General features: G+C 40.0%; 1 protein-coding gene across 15 annotated transcripts in view; it reads right to left on the bottom strand.

The window, feature by feature from the left end:
• Positions 1–20974, bottom strand: part of BTRC (beta-transducin repeat containing E3 ubiquitin protein ligase) — a 121663-nt gene that overhangs the window by 85167 nt on the left and 15522 nt on the right. For 4 of the 15 annotated variants that reach the window (XM_075758071.1, XM_075758076.1, XM_075758073.1 and 1 more), the window contains one exon: positions 19678–19746. The exons of 2 other annotated variants lie outside the window; for them this stretch is intronic. In XM_075758071.1, coding sequence (XP_075614186.1) covers positions 19678–19746 — 69 coding nt within the window. Of the gene's footprint in view, positions 1–8277; positions 8386–19677; positions 19747–20249; positions 20356–20974 lie in introns of all 15 variants that reach the window. 9 more of the 15 variants (XM_075758063.1, XM_075758068.1, XM_075758064.1 and 6 more) reach the window with 4 other exon arrangements.

The raw sequence follows: 20974 nt of genomic DNA, 5'->3' as shown, positions 1-20974 counted from the left end.
CGAGGATTTTTGTAGAAGGTAGGCAAAAGGTGGATGGTTGATCTTACTACATACAGACACAATTTAGAAAATTACATAATGGTACCAAATTATATTGGCAATCATTTAAGAACTAAACATGAACCCAAATAAACATTTGGGCATGATCAATGAGTTACCTGGATATTTCTGCTACTAGAAGCAGTCTACTCGACCACTTGGAACGGAAGCCAAGAGGGCTGACAATCTGATTTTATTTTTTTTTTATACTTATATATGTATAGATATATACAAAAAATAAAAATGCTACAGAGAAACAAATACTAACCTAAATAAAATTAAAACCAATTTAATGAATAAATTTTTGGGGAATTCTCCAAATGCAACACAAAACTATTTCATACATTTTTTAAAAAATCTGCTTTCCATTTTGGGGGGCAGCAAGTTGTTAAAACAAATTTCAATGAAATTGAAAATTCCCAAGTTCTGCGTATAGCAGCACTTTGCTAATTCTCAGTGGTAATTAGAAGCTCTGTTTAACATCACCAGACACAGGGCAAGTATACAAATATAATAAAAAAGAATCACACACATCACAGAGTATTGTTTATGTATTTTGACAAGCATAGTTTAATTTTACTTAGTTTGCAGAGCATTCTAGTAAATTATTTTCGTCTATTTGAAAAGTAACAAAATCTAAGGAACAACCAGCGAAGCAAAATAAATACCATCTTATCTCTGATATGGTTTATGATCATGATCTACCAAACATACAGAAAGCTGAGTGTAAATGGATGAAATTTGATGGAAAACTGAGTCATCTGGTTGTCTATAAAAGAATGAATATCTGACTATTTTTATGCACCATGTAAGCAGTAGCCAACAGAAAGCAGAAGAAATAAAAAGAAATCCGCCTGACACAGCATAGCAAAGTAAGTATCTCTTCAAGCTAAGAATTTTAAGATTTAGCAAGTGCATTTATACCTTAAGTGTTTGGGTTTGTCCCCCTGAAATTTGCATGTGGTCACATAACTACCTGGTTTCAAAGAAGAAATATTTCATTTTGTTTTCCCTATACAGGCGTGCATTTAAAGTTCCTCAGAACCAGCTCTCCATGTTTTATTTCCCAAGAGTCACTGAATTTTGACTAACACTGACTTAAATGCTGGACGACAAAGTACTTCATAACTTCCCCATATTTGTGGTAAAGTTCCATGCTTTAATTTTTAAATTAAAGTAACTATTTAATGTGGTATTAGCTCTTCGCAACTTCTCCAGAAATAGGTAAAATGATCTTGTGGAACCAGCTCCCTCTGAAGCACTGCCCACGGAGCCATCAAATTCAAAATGATAACCGAGCCAAATGATTTGCAGCAGACTACGCTGGTGCTAACCCTACAGAAACGTTGATGATTGCTGTGAGGGGACTGCGGTGGGGGACACTTAATGCCTTCTCCCTATAAAGCGAGATGAGACAAGGGTTAGACTATTTGGAAGAGCACGGAAAAGTCACTAAAACGTTATTTTAAAAAAAATAATAAAATTTAATATATGGAGTAAGACGAAGAAGCAGGTTCGTTAGGAGCTCGAAACGCCGCGGGTCGAGGGGGACGCCGCGGCCGCCCGCCCTGCAGTTCCCGGCGGGGCCGGGAGGGAGCAGCACAGTACGCGGCATGGCCGGGCCCCCCCGCGCCGCTCCCGGGCACATGCGCGGTGGCGAGTGCGCGCGCACGCACAGCCTGATTCTAATTCAATTAGTGCAGTCTGCAACTCCAGAAAAGAGTAATTCAATTAGTGCATTGTGGAGCTCTACAATACCTCCAAGCAGATGTTCGCAATCCTGAGGAGCTGGAGCTAGCTTTAAAAATACCTGTATGCCTTCAATGTGGTACCGCATATGCCATTTGTCACTACGGCTTTGTACACCTTTCTGACTTCAAACACGGGAGGAAAGAAAACTCAGATGAGTTTTCTTTTTTTAAAAAAAAAAAACTAATCAGCCAAACTAATGCTGGCATGCTAAAGACCTTGCCCTCTTCATGCGAGGAAGAGCGCATTACATAGTAACAAGATCATTAACGCGGAGGCTGAAGGAGGGGAGGCTTTTTAGCTACAATGCACTTTAAATTAATCATCATGCTGGGCATACTGGGGTGGTACTTCTCACTGACAGATACTGGCACATTTCTTGATATCCCGACTGAAGAACTAATAAAAGCACATGCAACTTTTGACAATCAATACAGTTGCAGAATAAATACCGATTTCAAATTACTAAATTGTAAAGTACTACCAAAAAAACCCAAATCCATCTCCAGTGATCCACGGAGGATTTCTTTGCCACCTGAAAGGAGGGAAGCATCTCTGGTTGTCGCTACTGCCCGAAAGCTGCGATCCTGCAGCATAACTGAGGGGCTGTCAGAGCTTAGTGGGCTTCCCAGCATCACCAGTAACAGAACAGGTCATGCCACCAGCCAGACAAGGCCATCAGATTTAAAAGAGGATAAACCCTAAATATGTTTGTTTACCAAAGCTGCTCTCTAGCCCCTGGGCATTTGCTTTATTTAAAAAATCCCTGTCTAGGACAACCCTCTTGGTCCTTGTACAGCAAAGCTCCCAAAAGTCTGAACCACAGATAGGGGCTGGAGTCAAGTGCAAAATTTACACAATTAATTTGGCTTCATTTCTGTTTCTTCTCATGTCCCCCCTCATACCTTTATAATTGCTCCTGCCAGGTGGTAAGACCCGAGAAACAGGAGAAACTGCTGCCAAACACCTCCAACAAGAAACTTTGCTTAAAAAAACCAGGTGTCACATTGTGGCAGTTCAATATTTCATAGCCAATACAAGGAATGTGCAACAACACTGCAACTTTAAATCTTTGCCTCCTGTGTCAGTCTCTCTCCTCTCATTGTAATGCCAAAGGGAACAGCAATCAGAGTGGAGATGTTCAACGTGATAGAGGTCAGGACACCGGTGGATCAACGTACCAGAAACACGACCTTGTTTATTTTTTTCCCCAGTATTATTGTTTACAGGGTGCTTTGCTCATGTACCTTGTGGTTCTTAGCTAAAAGATGAAATTACAGCCCAGGATGAAGCGCTCAGGCACACATCCAATTTGTGTTTCCATCTCAGAAAACAAAAAGCTTCTGAGGCCCTCGGGCTGCCATTCAAACTTGGAGAGGCTGACATTTTTAACAGCATGAACCAGAGACTGGCAGAGGGAATGATCTAATGCATTTCTGACTTGTCAATCAAAGATCTCACCTCTGCTGTCTTGTAAACAGTTGGGGGCCACCTAACTACATTCATAACCAGGGGAGAGCCTGCCGCCAGCCGGGGGGTGCTGGAGCCACATGCTTTGGCTATTAGTCACCAAAATTACGATTCCATTTTAGAGGCGCACCGTAAACAGCCCACGGGCACATTTCGCACAGCCGCTGGGAGAGCACGAGGAGGGAATACAAAGCAGGCTTGGTCGAGGGCGGCCACATCTCCACACTGATGGAGTCTACTGACCGGACACCACGTCTCTCTCCCAATTAGAGACAGAGCCACACACACCAGCAAACATTGGCTCCAAAGCCAAACAATTTCCTTCAAATGCAGTTCTCACAAATGCGTTTCTGAGCATCCACAGCTTGCCCACCCCAGGACTTTAGCTTTGGCCTCCTGTAAGACCATAAATAACGTACTACTACTACTCCCATTGATACTTGACTGCTGAGAAATACAATGTAAACTTTTAAGGCAAAACCACATGAACAGGCTGAAGGAAATTCACAAAGATGAGTGTTTCTGTTTACTGACAATGCTTCTTTACTAAACATTCCACTTCCTTAACAGGAAAATATAAACATTAGAAAAAAAACAGATGTAACAATCATTTGAGAAATTAGGTCGTCCCTTCCTCATGGGTGCAACAGGCTTCCATTACTACAGACCATTCTCCAAAAGCAATGTCAGTCCAAAGACAGGAGCAGTGTACCTCATGGCCATATGCACCACCCCAAGTGTGGTCCTTGTTCACTTCAGTTTGCCTAGCACACTACGCCCATGCTTTCCTCAACAGGGACAAAGTTCTCTGCCAAGACCAAGGAGGACACACCTCAGTCCTGCAAAACGAAGCAGAAGGTAGTTTCCTTCATCTGACAAGCCCTGATGTGCAGCTCTTTATGATCAAGACCTTCGCTTCAGGTAAAGCAAATTTGAATTTCTGGCATTCCAGAGAGACGCTTCTGTGTTCGACAAGATGCTGCTACCTGTGCCACAAAAGTTAATCCTCCTCTTCGACTACTAGAGCCTGTTACAGAAATAGAGTATCGGACCTGGCAAAATCAAGCTTCCAAGGCAATTCTTCACTTTCCACTGGTGCCTAGGCTCCAGACAAAGCAGTAAAAGCATGACTCTTGTCCCAAAAAGTTTTCAATCTAAACTAGAGCTGATATTTGTGATGGGTGTCAATTAGGTAAAAAGGAAGAGCTGGACTGTTCTCTGTGATTACCCTGACACATAACCTTTGGCATTTGACACTGTCCCCCATGTCATCCTTATCTCTGGAGACACACGGATTTCACTGATGGACCACTCAGTGGATAGAAATTGGCTGGATGGTCACACTCAAAGAGTTGCGGTCAACGGCTCAATGTCTAAGCAGAAACCAGTGACGTTCCTCAGGGGTCAGTTATTGGGACCAGTGCTGTTTTAAGATCTTTGTCGGCAACATGGACAGTGGGATAGAGTGCACCCTCAGCAAGTCTACTGACAACACCAAGCTGTGTGGTGTGGTTGACACACTGGAAGGAAGGGATGCCACCCAGAGGGACCTTGACAGGCTTGAGAGGTGGGCCTGTGCAAACTGTGTGAAGTTCAACAAGGCCAAGTGCAAGGTCCTGCACGTGGGTGGGGGCAATCTCAAGCACAAATATAGGCTGGGCGGGGAATGGATTGAGAGCAGCCCTGAGGACAACAACTTGGGGGTGTTGGTGGACGAAAAGCTCAACGTGAGCCGGCAATGTGCACCCAGAAAGCCAACCGTGTCCTGGGCTGCATCAAAAGAAGCGTGACCAGCAGGTTGAGGGAGGTGATTCTGCCCCTCTGCTCTCATGAGACCCCACCTGGAGTACTGCATGCAGCTCTGGGGCCCCCAACATAAGACGGACATAGACCTGTTGGAGTGAGTCCAGAGGAGGCCATAAAGATGTATCAGAGGGCTGGAGCACCTCTCCTATGAAGACAGGCCGAGAGACTTGGGGTTGTTCAGCCTGGAGAAAACTCTGGGGAAACCTTATAGCACCTTCCAGTACCTGAAGAGGCCTAGACGAAAGCTGGAGAAGGACTGTTTACAAGGGCATGGAATGACAGGACAAGGGGTAATGGCTTTAAACTGAAGGAGGGTCGATTTAGATTAGATATTAGGAAGAAATTCTTCACTGTGAGGGTGGTGAGACATTGGAACAGGTTGCCCAGAGAAGCTGTGGATGCCCCAGAAGTGTTCAAGGCCAGGCTGGATGGGGCTTTGGGCAACGTGGTCTAGCGGAGGGTGTCCCTGCCCGCAGCAGGGGGGTTGGAACTAGGTGATCTTTAAGGTCCCTTCCAACCCAAACCATTCTATGATTCTATGAAATTACTCCTTAAGTCTTCTCATTTATACAATAGCTTACAGAAATAAATTTAAGGAAATATTATGGTTTTCTGCAAACTTGGAAAGATTAATGCAATAATCTCCTTAGAATTACACCCATCAAGTATGCTGAGTCAGAATTTTCAAAGAACTATGACTATTAAAAGCAACATAAACTGAGCTTTGTGAGCATTTGAGATCCTGTTTTCACAGAAGTGTCTCCAGTAATAAAAACACACAAAGAAGAAAAATGAACTTATCTGACATATTAACAGAATCATCTCTAAATCGACTATCTGCCAATGTTTCCCACGAGGAGTCAGCAGGGCTTTAACTGAGCTATTCAAAAAGAGCCTCTTTCCACATTTCTGTCTGAGCATCTGAAGGTAAGCATGTAAATAACTAGACAAATTCAGCAGTGACTAAGTAGCCTTCCAGATGGCATTTTCTCTTTTGCCACAAGCAAAGAACATTGATATGCTTCTCCAGTTACTTCAAGCTTGCTACGGAAAAAAGAAAATAACTTAGTATGAGAAAATTTGCTGGGCTACAAGAAAGTCTTTAATGCTTTCCTGAAGATTCGATACAAAAAAAAAAAAGCATTAAGAACGATGATATACTGCAATGTCACAGCTTCAAGCAGGCTCCAAACCACTCCCATGTAGACTTCCGCACTGGAAAATGCGGAAGCCATGCCTCAGAGAGAGGAGTTTTCTTGAAATCATGCAAGTTAACGGGGATCAAAGCCCACTGAAGAAAATGGACCGAAATACAGACTCATTGCTGCAAAAGCTTTTTCTGGCAATTTAGTTTTCTCTCTTAATTGGCACTGTGTTCTTCAACACAGCAGAGTGCCATGAAGAGTACCAGTATACATACCATTTTAGATGGCAAGTGGGGCAGACTTACCCAGTTCCCATAGTCACTAAATATACATTGAAATGTCTCTCAGAATCTGCAGGAATGCAAATGTCAAAGTCCTATTACTCTCCCAAGAAGGCAGTATATGGTGAATGGTTGTGCAGCTGATTCATTTGACCCCAAATATCAATGTGCTGCTTTAGCAGAAAAGTTATTGTTCATATCTATCATTAGCAAGAACATCTTGAGCTAAAAGAGGCTAATTTCCCTTCTCCTTTGTAATACATGCTTATTCCGAGTAATCAAAAATAATTCAAGTAGAAAGAAAGGAGTCCCAATTTGAGTTTATAAATTGCTTTCCATATACTGTGAAGGTTCTCTAAAACCTGAGCTTAAAGAGATTTGAGATTTATTCAACAGCAGAAAGCCCAAAAATTAGGCCCATCTGATTTAGTCAAATTATGCAAATCAGGATTAGAAGTAGGAGTCTAAATTTTGCCTGTTGTCTCCAGAGTCCTCTTAGACTAATAAAAAGTCGTCTTCCCCCTCCCCCCACAGAAAGCTCCACTAAAAGCTTGCTTCAGCAAAGGAGGCCTGGCAGGACACCTTCCAGAGTCCATCAGTGCTACTGCTGGGTCAGCAAAAAGAGTTGCAGCAAAATGATGCAAGACACTTAAGCCTCCCCTGAGGCTGAGAGGATTATTTCCACAGAACTCCCCTAGCCCTGGGAGCAAGAAGCCAAATTCCAAATCATCTTGGCGTGCTGTCCTTTAGAGGCAGGTAATGAACTTTCCCCAAAAGAACTCAAAGTTTCAGAGACATTCTAGCTTATTCATTATGTCTGGTTTTGCAAGATGCTGGTAAATAAAACTCTCTGCCACAAGTTGGGTCATCAGCAGAGTAATCCAGCAGCATAAACCTTGAAGTAAACATTCATGATATCATGAGCTCCAATGAACGTGCAGTCTACAGAGATACTCTGAACGTCCCTCAGTCACTGTGGTTCACACAGAACATCTCAGAGACAGAGTATCCAACGTGAACACAACATCTCTGCAGTCCAGTCTCTGCTGCTCTCCTGGTTATATCCACATGTCATAGTAAAATGCTTGAAAGCCTTGTCTAGGTTTCTAGGTACTCACCCAACAGCTGCCTCGCTCTCTACCCACAGGAGAGTGGCTGCATTTTCTAAGATTCACTGGTTGCCCAAAGCATCTGAACAAACTTGTTTGGCAGAAAGCTGTCTCATGACAGAGAAAAGCTTGAATCTAACAAACTCAGAGACCAAAGAAAAAAACAGGTTTCCTTTATTTGCCTTTTGATTGACAGCTTGCTTGCACAATAATTTTCTGTAGTCAAAATGTCCATACTGCTAACAAACCTGAAGTAAACAAATGCTGGCATCAATTATCACTAAGGCAATGGATCCACCCCCTCAGCCCTTTAAGTGGCATACAGAAAATTTTAAATAGGAGGGGAATCACTGCATGAACAGCCAGATTGGAAACTCTGTGATGGACACTGTTTGCCAAATACAATTAAGTGGTATATTTTTGACATAACTGAAAGCCAATGGAAAAGATGATGGTACCAAGCCAATTTAGACAAAATAATTATATCAATGTAATGGAAATGCCCCGGTACTGAGCTGCCCTGAATCTAGACAAGACGGGTTTAAATACCAGAGATCTGAATGATATAGGAGAGGCATACAGTATGAAGCAGAATAAACGGAGGTAAAGCAAGCAAGTAAAGTAGATGCACACATACGCAGATGGGAGAGAAAAGGAGTGGGGAGAGACAGAAAGTACCTGGAAAGCTGGGAGTGCGCCAGTCCCTGGGTTATACAGGCATCGCAGTGAGGGCATGCTGTCCGCCAGGCTGGAGCAGCCCAGCCACAGAGATCTGGGCATAGAGCACTGCAGAAAAAGGACAACTATGAGATGGGACTGTATGAGACAGGATGGCACAGATTACAGGAACTTTCAAGGCTTAGCCAAATGGTATCAACATAACTGCACCTGGCCTTAAAGACTGAGATATCTTTAAGAGAACACAAATTCCTGATGAGGCTTTTCCTTGGGAGAAGCTTTACAGATGTCATAGTAGCAAAAAAAAAAGGCACTAGGGATCAAGAAAGCAAATTTTTATCCATTTTCTACACCAATGTATGAGTTTTTCCAGTAATAAAAAGTATCTTTCCAATTAATCAGACCCTCTTCTCCATGCACAACCACTCTCAAGGCACAACACAAAGCAAGCAATTTTGCAAGGGAAGCAGAAAAGAAAATGACAACTTTAAGTGTAATACTAGCAGGAAAAAAAAAAGGTTTTGTATGTTTGGTTTTTGTCTGTAGAGGGGGATAAAAAGGAAAAACCTGCAATCCAAGGTGAACAGGAACTTGGTGACATTTTATAAGAGTTTCCTGTTTCTGCTTGCCTTGTTATTTGTTAAATACAATTATCATAATTGATTCTGTTCCTCCAAACACAAATGCAAAAAAGGAACCAAAGCAGCCAATCAAGGAAAATACCAGCCATTTTGATAGTTAAAGCCATTACCCCCTGAAATATAGACAGTTGCTTCTTCATTTTATACCACTACTATTAAATTTAGGGATGCATTATGATACCAATTGCTTTTACCAGCCACAGAGTTTTTGATGCCATAAGCACTGCTGCATTTGTCTAATTACTGGTAAGGCAGGAAAAAAAATATTTTAAATTGGCAGATTGCTATGAAAACTGTAAGATGTGATAGATTAGATGCTAGAGATTTCAAACCCTCACACTCTTCTTTTTTGCAATCCTCTCCTTCCCCCCCCCCCCCTTTTTTTTTTAAAGGGGGGATGGGAGGAAATCTGAGTGGAAAGGGCAGCTGGAATGGGTATGAAATGACAGCTGCCTTTTGAGCCACCGTTTCTTGCTGCTCTTGAGAGGGCTAGAAAACCTTGCACAATCTTGCACTAAATTGGTATGTAGGAGCAACGTAACCCATCCCTGAATGAGCGGAAAGGTGATCACCAACATCCATAATCTGGAACTGTGCAGACAGTCTCAGAGAGATTAACCCTGTCTATCACCACATTCGTTGCTGTACTTTGTTGCAATTTACACTGCTGTTCCAGAAATAGTATTAAAAGACTGCTTGGGAACATAACCTATACAAATGTGCTTATTAGAAGTTTACAATACCTTAAAATAAATTCCTCACCTCATTTTCATTAAAAAAAAAAAACCTCTTCACTTTAAAAGATACTGAAACTCAAGAACTTGAGTACTTTACAATATTATACACCACATGAATTTGTAGATAATGCCTGTCCTGAAGACAAAAAAGTTACAGCCATAGTATTAAAACAAGAAACAAAAAAATTTGAGCCATACTTCCTTGTCTGCCATCCTAACCTCCCAGAAATCAAACACGCCCACAAACAAAAACCTTCCAAATGCGAGCAATCTTTTCTTTGTAATATAGTATGTATCACTTCACCTATTAAAAGCTGTTACGACAATCAGCCTAATATATATATGAAGTGGGCATTTATGGTTAAGCATTTCACTGATTTAATAATACATTTAAAATTGTTTATCCCTCTCCAAGCATCACAGTAACAGGGGAGATTAACTACAACATGGTACCTCTGATGATGCAGAGCAAATTCACTAGGTAAGCATCAGCTGCTTACCATTACCCATCCTAGGATTCATAACATAATACAAAATAAATATAGGGTTATGTTTTGGTTTGGGTTTGGTTTTTTTTTCCAAACTTATCAATGTCTCATTCCAACCATTTATTGCCTCTTCCAGGTTTTCCCATCCCTTGTGCTGGGCTCAAGTTTTTGTGCTGTGATAACGAACTCAAAGAACTGCTTGCCATTAAAGTTAGATTGACAAGATAAAAGAGGTTACTTTAAATATTTGTACTGACCGAAGTGTGGAAAGACACAGAGGCAGGAAAAATGAGGACCATTCTGTCAGTGGAAAGGCAGCCTTGCTGCCTCAAAGTTTGTGTGAGATTATGGCTCAAGTCAGAGTCATTACAAACAGCAGGCACAGCACTCCATTGTGCCAGGGCACTTACAAGGTAATGAAATGTCTTCCTCTAAAATTGCCACAACAGCAAAGGAAAACATTGGAGGTCTATGCTGTAGAACTCCCTGCACCTACAGAGGATATCATTATTTGCCCATGCACTCTCACTACTTAGTATTATTCCAGAATTAGGAAGTGTGCGGTAAAAAATTACCAACACCGCAGATGACTTCTGAATCTCCTCCAGTATATAACAAAATTTATATTGCTGACACAGTTCTGTTACCTGTCTTAAAAATAAGTGTGAAGTTGCACACAATGTGGGAGAAAATGTCATTCCTGTACTTGCCTTTTACCTACTGAAGGAAGCAGAGACGCTAAATTACTGTTGGTGACTGAAAGAGGTTTATTCACAAGCATGAACAAAAGGCCCCAGGTGCTTCAATAGAAACAGCTTGTGTGTAAATCAGATGAGTGACCCAACAGAACAACTTCATTTACAGCCTGATCTCTGAAAAATCTCAACAGCCTCTATGCCCATCCACTGAGCAAGCCACATGTCAAACACTCACTTTTGTACTGTCAGCTCCACAAACAAGGGACTGGCCTCAACATTCATGACTTGAAAGCTGACTGACAAAATCCTCTCCTGAACTCAAGTCAATCTACATTGATTCTTCAAAACAAAGATACAAAGGCACAGCGTTTGGACTACAGCCAAATGGGAATGCTGATATTGCTTGCTAAGTACCGGGCCAGGATGCAGCAGTCTCTCTACCTTCCTGATTGCATTAATACTTCGGATGTCTGCACAACTTTCAGACCCAGAGACACAAAGCTTTTAATTTATAAAAGCTAAGCGTCTTTAATTCACATTTGCAAATAATTCCCTGTGTTATGCCACTCAAAAAACACAATTTCTTTTTCGAAATGATTTTTAAGTCCCACTCCCTGAATCCTGAAATATGTATTCCCACTAAAGAAATACAGGGAATACTGTTTCCAACAAGACCAGCATCCTCCTCCTAACAGAAGATGGTACCAGCTGCTCCACTGGTGATTAAAAAGGGCTTGTCTTATTTTGAATTAAAATAGGCTAAAAGCATTCAGAGTCACTGGCTGAGCTGAGTGGGCAGTAACTGTGAGCTGAAGGGAAGCTGTATATTAACCTATTCACTTATTCTTGTAACTATATTGTAAGAACATATTTGACTACATAAGATGTTCTACCTCTAATAGCCTACCCTCTCTTCCAATTATTTGATGTCCTAAAGACAAACCTTAATACACACTCAATGGCTAATTTTTTGCCAGTGGTAAAAATTGCTTATTTACTTTATTTGCTATTGGATTACAAGATTATACATTACAATTTCAGACTGTTTGGGTTTTTTTTTTTTATCAAATTTGTTCTCTTCTAGTCCTTCAGCAAATACAATATACTAGGGGTAACTAACACAGTTTTAGTAAATTGTGTTACAGGTCAGAAATATATCACCTTGTCCTGTAAAACTAAGTGGCTCTATATGGGGGAAAAAACCCGAAGTTCTTGGACTACAATTTACAACTGTAGCACACAGGCGTGAAAATACAAATTCACTGTACTGAACTCACTGTAAAAAACAACAATTAAAAAAATCAAATAGTTTAGGGATATTTTCTTTATAAACACTGGAGAAATTAATTAGACAGTAGTACAGAATTACTGTCTTTAATCATGGTGCATTTTAACATATTAAAGTGTAATAACCTATTATCCCTGCCTAAACCCTGTACTCAACCTTACGATAACCTGCCTGCCTAAAATGCCTTTGATTTACAGGCAACCTAACATATATTTTTGCACATCTTCACAAGTTAGTGGCAAAGCCAAAAAGGAAAGCCAATTTTTTTTCCAAGGGCTGGTTTTTAGTCAACTTTACATAATACTAATTTCAGCTGCTAACCAGATATATTTCAATCCTTCCCTAGTTCAGAATCATTTCCCTTCTAGTACAGTGTCCAGTGTTTTATGCAGTTGAACTCCTAAGATAAACCAATAACAATTTCTACTTCTCTTGGGAGATGGCAATTAAGATCCTGCTCACCCCATATTTTATTAAGGAGCATAAATAGAACATGACGCATGTTGACAAGAGCTGAAGAGTTTAAGGACTAAGAGAAATGGGCCTTTTTCTGGTTGGTCCAGCTGATCACAAGCCAGGGAACTTGATACGGTTGTACAAAGAAAAACAGAAACACAAGTTGTAACTCTTACAAAAAAACAGGACAAGGGGAAAAGTAGTGCTAGAAATTCTACCACCCAAACTGGAGCAGATAAAACATAAAGGATGCTCCGAAGAGTATTAAAACTATATACACCAGGTCTGAACTTGATATGGGAGACAGGTTTTTCCCCACTTTTTTTTCCACCACTTTAGAAAGCGAATATGGGATGGCTGGCAAGTCCAATCCTCCCTGAAAGTCTCTCTCTCAGTACTGCTCCCCGCATGCTCTCTAAAATCTAATTCTCAGGAAATGCGCCTTAGGAATTTTGATCCTTTACAATCCTTTATCAAACATATGTTCAGATGTTACTAAGATTCCTAATATTCACAATTATTTTCATAATCTAACACAACAAACGGGAGAACAAATCCCAATACTTTTCAATCCCACTCAGTTTCTCTTATACTTTTTTTGGGCCACATATTTAACTAAGCCAATGCCAAAAATATAACACACATCACTTTCACATTTTGTCCAATGTGCACTATTCCTGTCACCACAGAATGCAATACATTGTACGAAACATATCAGATAAGGCAGCTGCTATTTACATTACAAATGTTGGTCTCATGAAACTTAATAACAATTCCAGAAATTTACTTCTCGCTAAAAAATGATTTTGGTTCTTTTCTTCATCCACTTTTCATCCTTTCAACCTCTCACATATACGTAAAAATAAAAAGGTATCTCATTTTTCCCTGTACTGTTCAGAGAGGTGTTCTCTTTGATTAACTATATATGATATAGGGATAAAAAAGCAAAACAGATTTCCAGTGTATATTATGTACTTTCACAATTAAAAAACCTGCCATACGTATTTCATTTTTTAGCTTGGGTAGCATTTGATCATATAGGGTTCTTATCTGAGAAAAACATGTATGATACAACTTAAAAAAAAACCTGAAAAAATGGAGCAAGAAAACTCCTTTTTTATTTATTTTAGTAGGTTTTTGTGGGGCTTTGTTTTCTGTTTTCTTTCCCCCCTCATCCCAGCAGTGAGTACAAGGCATACTAAATACATAATTACATGAGAGAGCCACCCAGCTTTCAAAGGAGCCATTCCAGTGAATTGTGTAAATAATATGCCTTTAAAAACCCTAACATATGAATACAGATTTACCAGTTATGGAGCAGTTATATACCTGAGAGACAAGAATACCCATTTAAAAAAAAAAAATTCCTGCCTAATTTCGAACTTACCAAAGAGACTAACATGGCTCAGAGCAAATTAATACTTTCATAACTTTCTGCAAAAGTTTTTTGTCTGTTTTCATTTGAAAATGAGAAAAATGTTAAAAGTTGTAAGCTTTAATTAAGCCAAAAACAATGGCTAAAAGCCACAGCATTAGTCTTTATACCTCCTTATACCCCAGACCACTGTTCCCCACACTTAAAACAAGATAATAGTGACTTTGTCACTGGCAGTTTTTCTTGAAAGTCTTTCCATGGTAAGAAGATGAATATGTAAACTAAAGAGGCAACTATGGTACTCCTCGGAGTGCAGCCATGAGAAGGATCTCCCAGGGTTCAACTAGCCCACTAACTGTCAGCTCTTCTATTGCACCAGAATCATGAAGGGCAACATGCAGTTGCTGTCATAACCAGTGCTTTTTGCAATTTCTCAGCTTCTATTACCTTCAGACATTTTGGTCACATTTTTACAAGCATGTATGGGGACGATTAAAAGTGGTTTGCACTCCTGTTTTACTATAATAAAAGTAATTGAGCTGTCTTATTAAAGACTCTTGAAGCATTATCACAAACTGCAAATCAAGCAACACAATACCTCACTTAGGGAAAGCTGAGAGTACGTTCCTGGGACAACTGTAGGATCTGTCTTCAAAACAATTAGGTCTCACAAATCAGAGGCTGAAACATGCTACCAGGGTTCAATTATAACACTCTTCCTGGACTCCAAACATAGGGAACACTGGACTTCTTATCCCGGTACAGATCACTAACTTCAGTGCAGCAGTTTTCCCCTTCAGCCTATGGCTCAGGGGGTTACTGTGCACATACAGCTCAAACTGCTGTAAATCATTCCTTTTCCTTCAGCCTCCCACTTTTCATGTAATCACTCAGTAATTTTTCCTTAACATACATATTATGCAAACTCTTCTCTAATCTTCTGATAACTCCCTAGCTTATAGTAACATTTTACAAGAGGTTCCAGTTCACTAACTACTTTTAAATATCAAAGATAAGGGACATAGAAAAGAGTTTAGATATTCAGATTACCCAAATAATTTCTTACCTGAGTGGGATCTGGGAGGATCAAATCACAGCTTTTAGGTAAATGTTTGTGAAGAAATGTTTTCCCCAAAGAGTGGTTACTGGAGTTCAACCTCCAGGATTCCAGACCAACAGAAGTTACACACCCCAGAAAGGGGCCAACTTCCCATCGATAAGGTATACAGGATCCTCAATTGCCAAGTGCTTGAGGGAACTTGTGTAGATCATATCTGAACTAGACAATACTAATGTTTTCATAATTATAGTTCTTTAATCCATGAAGCTGATAAAGCTCTGCAGGTGCACAGGTTTAGATTTAAGATTCAGATGCCATACCCTTCTTTAAGGAGCATAACATGCAGAGACTTGTGTGTGCTTCTTTAAGCAACACCAAAGATGGTGTTATTAAAAGCAAGCCCTACCCAAACTTACTAAAAGCAATCTCACCAAAGCCTAAAGCATAAAACTATGTGAAGGCTTAAAATGGAGATCTTACAAAACCAAGAGTATTCGGCTCTTTCGTAAGCAAGAACACATAGTTGCTATTAAGCTCCATCATGTCCAAAGGCTGATATTTCAGCAATTCTGAACAATTTAAAATCTTATTATTCCATAAGTGATAAGATTTAATTCTTTGACATAGGCACGCTGCATGAGATGGGGCAGAGTAATGCAACATCTCAGTTCCACATCCGCCCACCAAGGACACCAGACCTACCCTGCCTGAGAAAGGTGTCACAGACTCTGTCCTTATGAAGCTCTGATACCTAAACACCAAGAACTGCAACAACAGGGAGCCAAGAAGAGAACAGTGAATCATTGCCTTTATAATAAAAAGCAGAAAGAGCAATACATCAACTGCCTAACCATCACTGAACCTGAAGAACTATGAGACTTTAAAAAAATACCCAACCCTAGTCTAAGAAATGGGTTGAAACCTCATCAGCTTGGGACGCTTCTACAACTTCAGTCTAGATTTCCATCACACAAGCTGCAGAGAACAAACCTACACTGGAGGAGAGATGAAATGGAGGTTTCATTAGCTTTTCCCCCATCTCTAGTTTTATTTAATTCCATAAAATCTCTCAGGATTATTGTTATGTTACGCACCTGCCACACAAAAGTGTTTCAAAGATAACTGATACGTCTGCATAGCACTTCACATTCTCAAAGTACTATTTGAGTGCCAAGTATTAATAATGAACTGCAGAAAGAAAGCTGATTTCTACTTTCTACCCAAGGAATTAGTATTTGAATTTTAAAAAGCATATGGATCCACTGAAAATAGACTATAGGTTTTAGATGTCAAGGAGGAGATGCTAAATGAAAAAATTACAAAACCAAAATATTTCCAGAATCATTGCATTTTTATCATAGGAAAGAAAGTGCAATTCTAGTAGAAGAATCCTGTTTTCACCACAGTCCTGGCTTTCACACTCTCTTTTCCAGCTGACTTGATTGAAGTGCAGACCATTAATATCTGAAGTGCCTTGTTTTGATTATACTGGCCTTTGCTGGTACCAATCTAGTTAAGGTAGCGCCAAGAATTTCCAGCATAAAACACATTTACAGGTTTATAACTTGGCTTTAAAAATTCTACTCCAAAAGACAGTGGGAGGCAGAAAGGCTCAGATGAGTGCATTATATTACACATCCTATGTGATGCATACTTGCTCACAATGGTATGCAAAGGGGAGGGATTAGCTTTAACTCTGAATTACCATGTTTCACAAGCCACCTAAAATGATACTTTTAACTTCCCCATTTATGTAATCACAATAATGTTTTGTAAGTGTTTCAGCTAATTAAGACCTTAATTTGTCCAATTTCACAGTTTGGCTTAAATCACAGAAGGTGTCAATATAATATAGGAATTGGAATGTCATGTCTATTGATCATATTTATACACAAACATCCCCCCCCCTTCCTCCCCTCAGAAGTCAATTGCAGCTTGTCTTCAAAGGGTCAACATCTAGGTGATGGGATGTTTCAGACTGCTAGCAGCATAGTGCTGCCATTCAAAGAGAGGCTTACATGAAGATCAAGGCTGAATAAATTAACTGTAGCTGTTCGCCTTTTTGTAAAAGATGAACTCACAGGAAACAGCTAGAGTAAAGAGAGCTTTGCAGGTTACTTGAAAAGCTATTCTTAAAGCAACATGTATTTCTGGCCATTGGTACTGTATTTCCTCTAGCCCACAGAGAAACACAATACAACTCTCCACTGCAGCACAGCAACATTAAATATAAAAACCTGCCATTAAAGGGCAGAGGGTAATGGCATCAGTGTGGGCAACCCATGCTCAGGTAGTGTTCAACTATTATCTCCAGTTTAAGTAGGCTGAAAATATGCAAATCCAGCCAGCACTGTTTTTAGATAAAATTGTCAGGTTTATGGATATTTATAGTATGCGTCCAGTCTTGCAGAACTCAATCTTCCTTCATCTCATCTGCAATATAAACTGCTTTTAGCCCACATTAATACAATGTGTTACTGGGATACTTCTCACGTTCTGTATAAGCCAGGCAGCAGATCAATACTCAGCTATGCTGAAGAAAAAAAAAATCATTACGTTAGGATCCTGTTAAAAACACAGAGACCAGGAGGATAAACCTGATGTACAGACACCATTCCATGTGGATGCATATGTACATTACTGCTTTTAAATACATCAAAAGTGACTTTATTTCCAATATATGGTTTTAAAGAATCGTAGATAGGACCTTTAGTATATATCCTACATCCAGTTTCACCTCAAAAAAATTTAAGCTCTCTGCTTCTCAGAGCTCCTTCTTTTGATCAAAAGTTTCCACCCTTTGTATCAACTCCCTTACCCACATACTTCCTGTGGTGAAATCACAGCACTGAAATTGGAATAGCAAAGCTATTTCCATGACAGCATCTGCTGATGACACAAGTTCAGGTTTATAACTTTTCCTTGGATCAAGGAGGAGTAAGAAGATTTAACATACAGACTTTAGAACCAATAACAGTAAACCAAAAATCAAAAGCAAAGCAGCCATATGGAAAAGTATTTTTTTAAAAGTGTAAGTTCTCCTATTATTTGAGGTTGCCTAATCTGAAAGTTTCCTTAGAAAATTCACTAACTGAGCATTTTGGGGTTTTTTTTTTCCACTCAGTATTTTTCAGAGTCAAACAAGCATATATCCCACTTGCAGCAGAGCATCAGTAATATAACATAGCAAGAACAGATGCAGGTCTGTTTGCCTTGGAAGTAAAAGAAAAATAGAACATCCACACAATCCTCTTCCTATTGTCCTCCAAACCTACCACATAAGAAACAGAAACTGATGCCATGCCCCATAGGTCAACAAACTTGAGCTCTACAAGACGATAATTGCAGAGCTGAGATTCCTCTGAGACACCTTGCCTCCAGCTCAGCAAAGTTTAAATCAAGAAAACATCAGCTTCAGTGTCCCAGCCGACCTTCACTAGCGTGGACTTGGAGAGAGAGAAGAATGGTCTCTCGGAGAGAAGCTCCAAAGCACGCTTCACCTTTGCAACACATCACTCATCCAAAGAAACGGGTTGCAAATGTAATACAGGACTCAATGCCCATCATCTTATAGGTATTCACGTTCTTCTTGGTTTCACAGAAGTCAATGTAAGCTGACAGCAGTAAGCAACTTGCACAAACAAGATACTAAGACAAGACTGGAGAGAATCAGAGCCATCCTGTTAGCATCTGCAATGAAACTCTTGTGTTTTAAGGGGTTTTGCTGCCATAGTTTTTAATTCTCTCCCACTCTGCTCAAGTGACTTGGCTCTTTGTTTCTGTTGGGCTCACGGTACCATAGATCCCTTCACCACCATGTTTCATCACTTCACAACTCCAGTTGCCACGACAACAGGATGCAGCTTATCTGTGCTGTTTTCATATTTCCAGTTTTTGTTGCCATAACAACACAATCATTCTGGCTTTCTATAAAAGCAGCAACTTTAAGCCACGTATTCTCAAGGACGCAGGATTCATCATACATGTATCTCCATGAGAGAAGAGATTTGTACAGGCAATTTGTAAATTAAGCTATTTTTCCTGAAGGGGGATTTTTCACTCACAAAAGTGAAAAGCTGACAGCAATTGCTAGAGGCAGACTGCTGAGACATCTAAAGCCTGGCCTTTAATAATAGCCAGAGTAATACAGCACTAGGCCACTTCCGAGTGGGGACTCCCCACAGTGTCAGATTGTGTCAAACTGCACAATTGTTATGTGATGTGAGTAAGTGTCCATACTTGTTTCACCCAGGCAGATCTGAATTAGACGCTAGATGCAATTCTCTTGAGTTTTAACCCAGTGGCCTCCCCATTATTACCAGCATCACCACCAAGCAGTTTTGTGTTTGAAGGCCCATTTTAATCCTGTAATTCAAGCTGTTGTTGCAGATTTCTTTTCAGACTCTGACCCTTTTCGCTTTCAGGTGACTGCATTTTGAACTTTTATTTACAGGAAGTGCACATTTATAAGACTGGTGAGAAAATGTTATACAAACACAGCATGCATAAACACAAAACACTGATGGCTATGAGGGGTATCAGCTAACATGGCACCATAACTTCGTTACACCCTCATTTATGTACTTCACTAATGAGACAAGCACAGGTGTCCAACACAGTCCCTCACATGAGATGAATAACAATAATACAGTCCAACCTGCTTTAGCCATGCTTGGTATCCAGAAGATAAAAGTTGGAATCCATCTTTTGGCATGTGTATTCGGGGCTAGGAGAGAATAGACATAAAGAGAGACCTCCTTTTACACTGGGACCTAGCTAACCTAAATCTAAATTCTGGAGTATTTTAAACAATGCAGATTTTTTAAGCTACGTATGAAGGTTTAGTCCCCAGATTAGTTCTTGTTTACTACTCTGATATCAGCTGCTTTAAGAACACTTCTCTAAAAGCCACCACCATTTTTACAATTTCCACCATTTCACATTTCAATTCAGTACATATAGGTAGTTCTTGAAAAATTCCCACACAAATGCATTTGGATAAGCACAGTCTCAGAGGTGGGTGCAGCAGCAGAGACTAATGGTCATTAATGCTTTTGCCACATGTAAAGCTAAATGGTGTCAAAACAGCAGCAGTCAAGCTATGAGAGTGTTTTTACAGTCATCATCCTCAATGTGGTCACACCAGACATTGGACAATGTGAAAAGATTAAGGAAAATCCCTGAAGAGGTGCAGCCTTATTACAGGGGGTAACAGGAAACTATACTCACACAAAGCCATAAATTATGCCTCAAATTGATAGACAAATATAATCTCCTCCCCATTTATTGTTTTCATGCTTATCAGGTTGATGAAAAGGCAAGACACCCAACTGTTCTGGAAGCACAAACATACATAGCATAACTTACAGCTACAAAAAAAAAGGCAACAAAAATGAAACGCTACCTGCCATGACATTCATTTGCAGTTCAAAGATATTCTCGCAATCAAGTGGATTCAACTGTTCCCCACCCACCCCCTCAAAAAAAAAAAAAGAGATGCTTAGAAATTAAAATTACACCTAAGCACCAGGACTAGACAGGACATCCACCAAGTCCAGTGATCTTTCTTACTCCACAATTCCTTTTTTAATTCACTGTAGTTCCCCTCCAAACCAACCGATGTGTGCCCCTATCACTCCTTCTGGAAGGCTAGAAACATCTTTCTCATTTTCAGAATGGCTCTATTCAAGAGGAGTTTGTCCCCATTTGTTCTTCTGTCAGCCCAATATTTAGTTTGTACAAACTATGTCCACCTTTGTACATGTAACACTAAAAAATACTATTGGTTAGAGAGGAAAATGTGCCACCACTGAATGGCAAACCTTCACAGCTATAGTGGGGAGGTAGTCCAGTCTTGGAATTTGAAATTAAAACAAGAACTAGAACAGACTAAAATCTTGCCTTCAGAAAGAAGTACACATATAGGATTTTACAATATGCTTTGAGCATGAGTT

Source organism: Balearica regulorum, chromosome 7 (assembly GCF_011004875.1).
Source record: "Balearica regulorum gibbericeps isolate bBalReg1 chromosome 7, bBalReg1.pri, whole genome shotgun sequence".
NCBI classification, from domain to species: Eukaryota; Metazoa; Chordata; class Aves; order Gruiformes; family Gruidae; genus Balearica; species Balearica regulorum.
The sequence above is the reverse complement of the archived record's forward strand: the minus strand, read 5'-3'. Positions and strand labels throughout refer to the sequence as shown.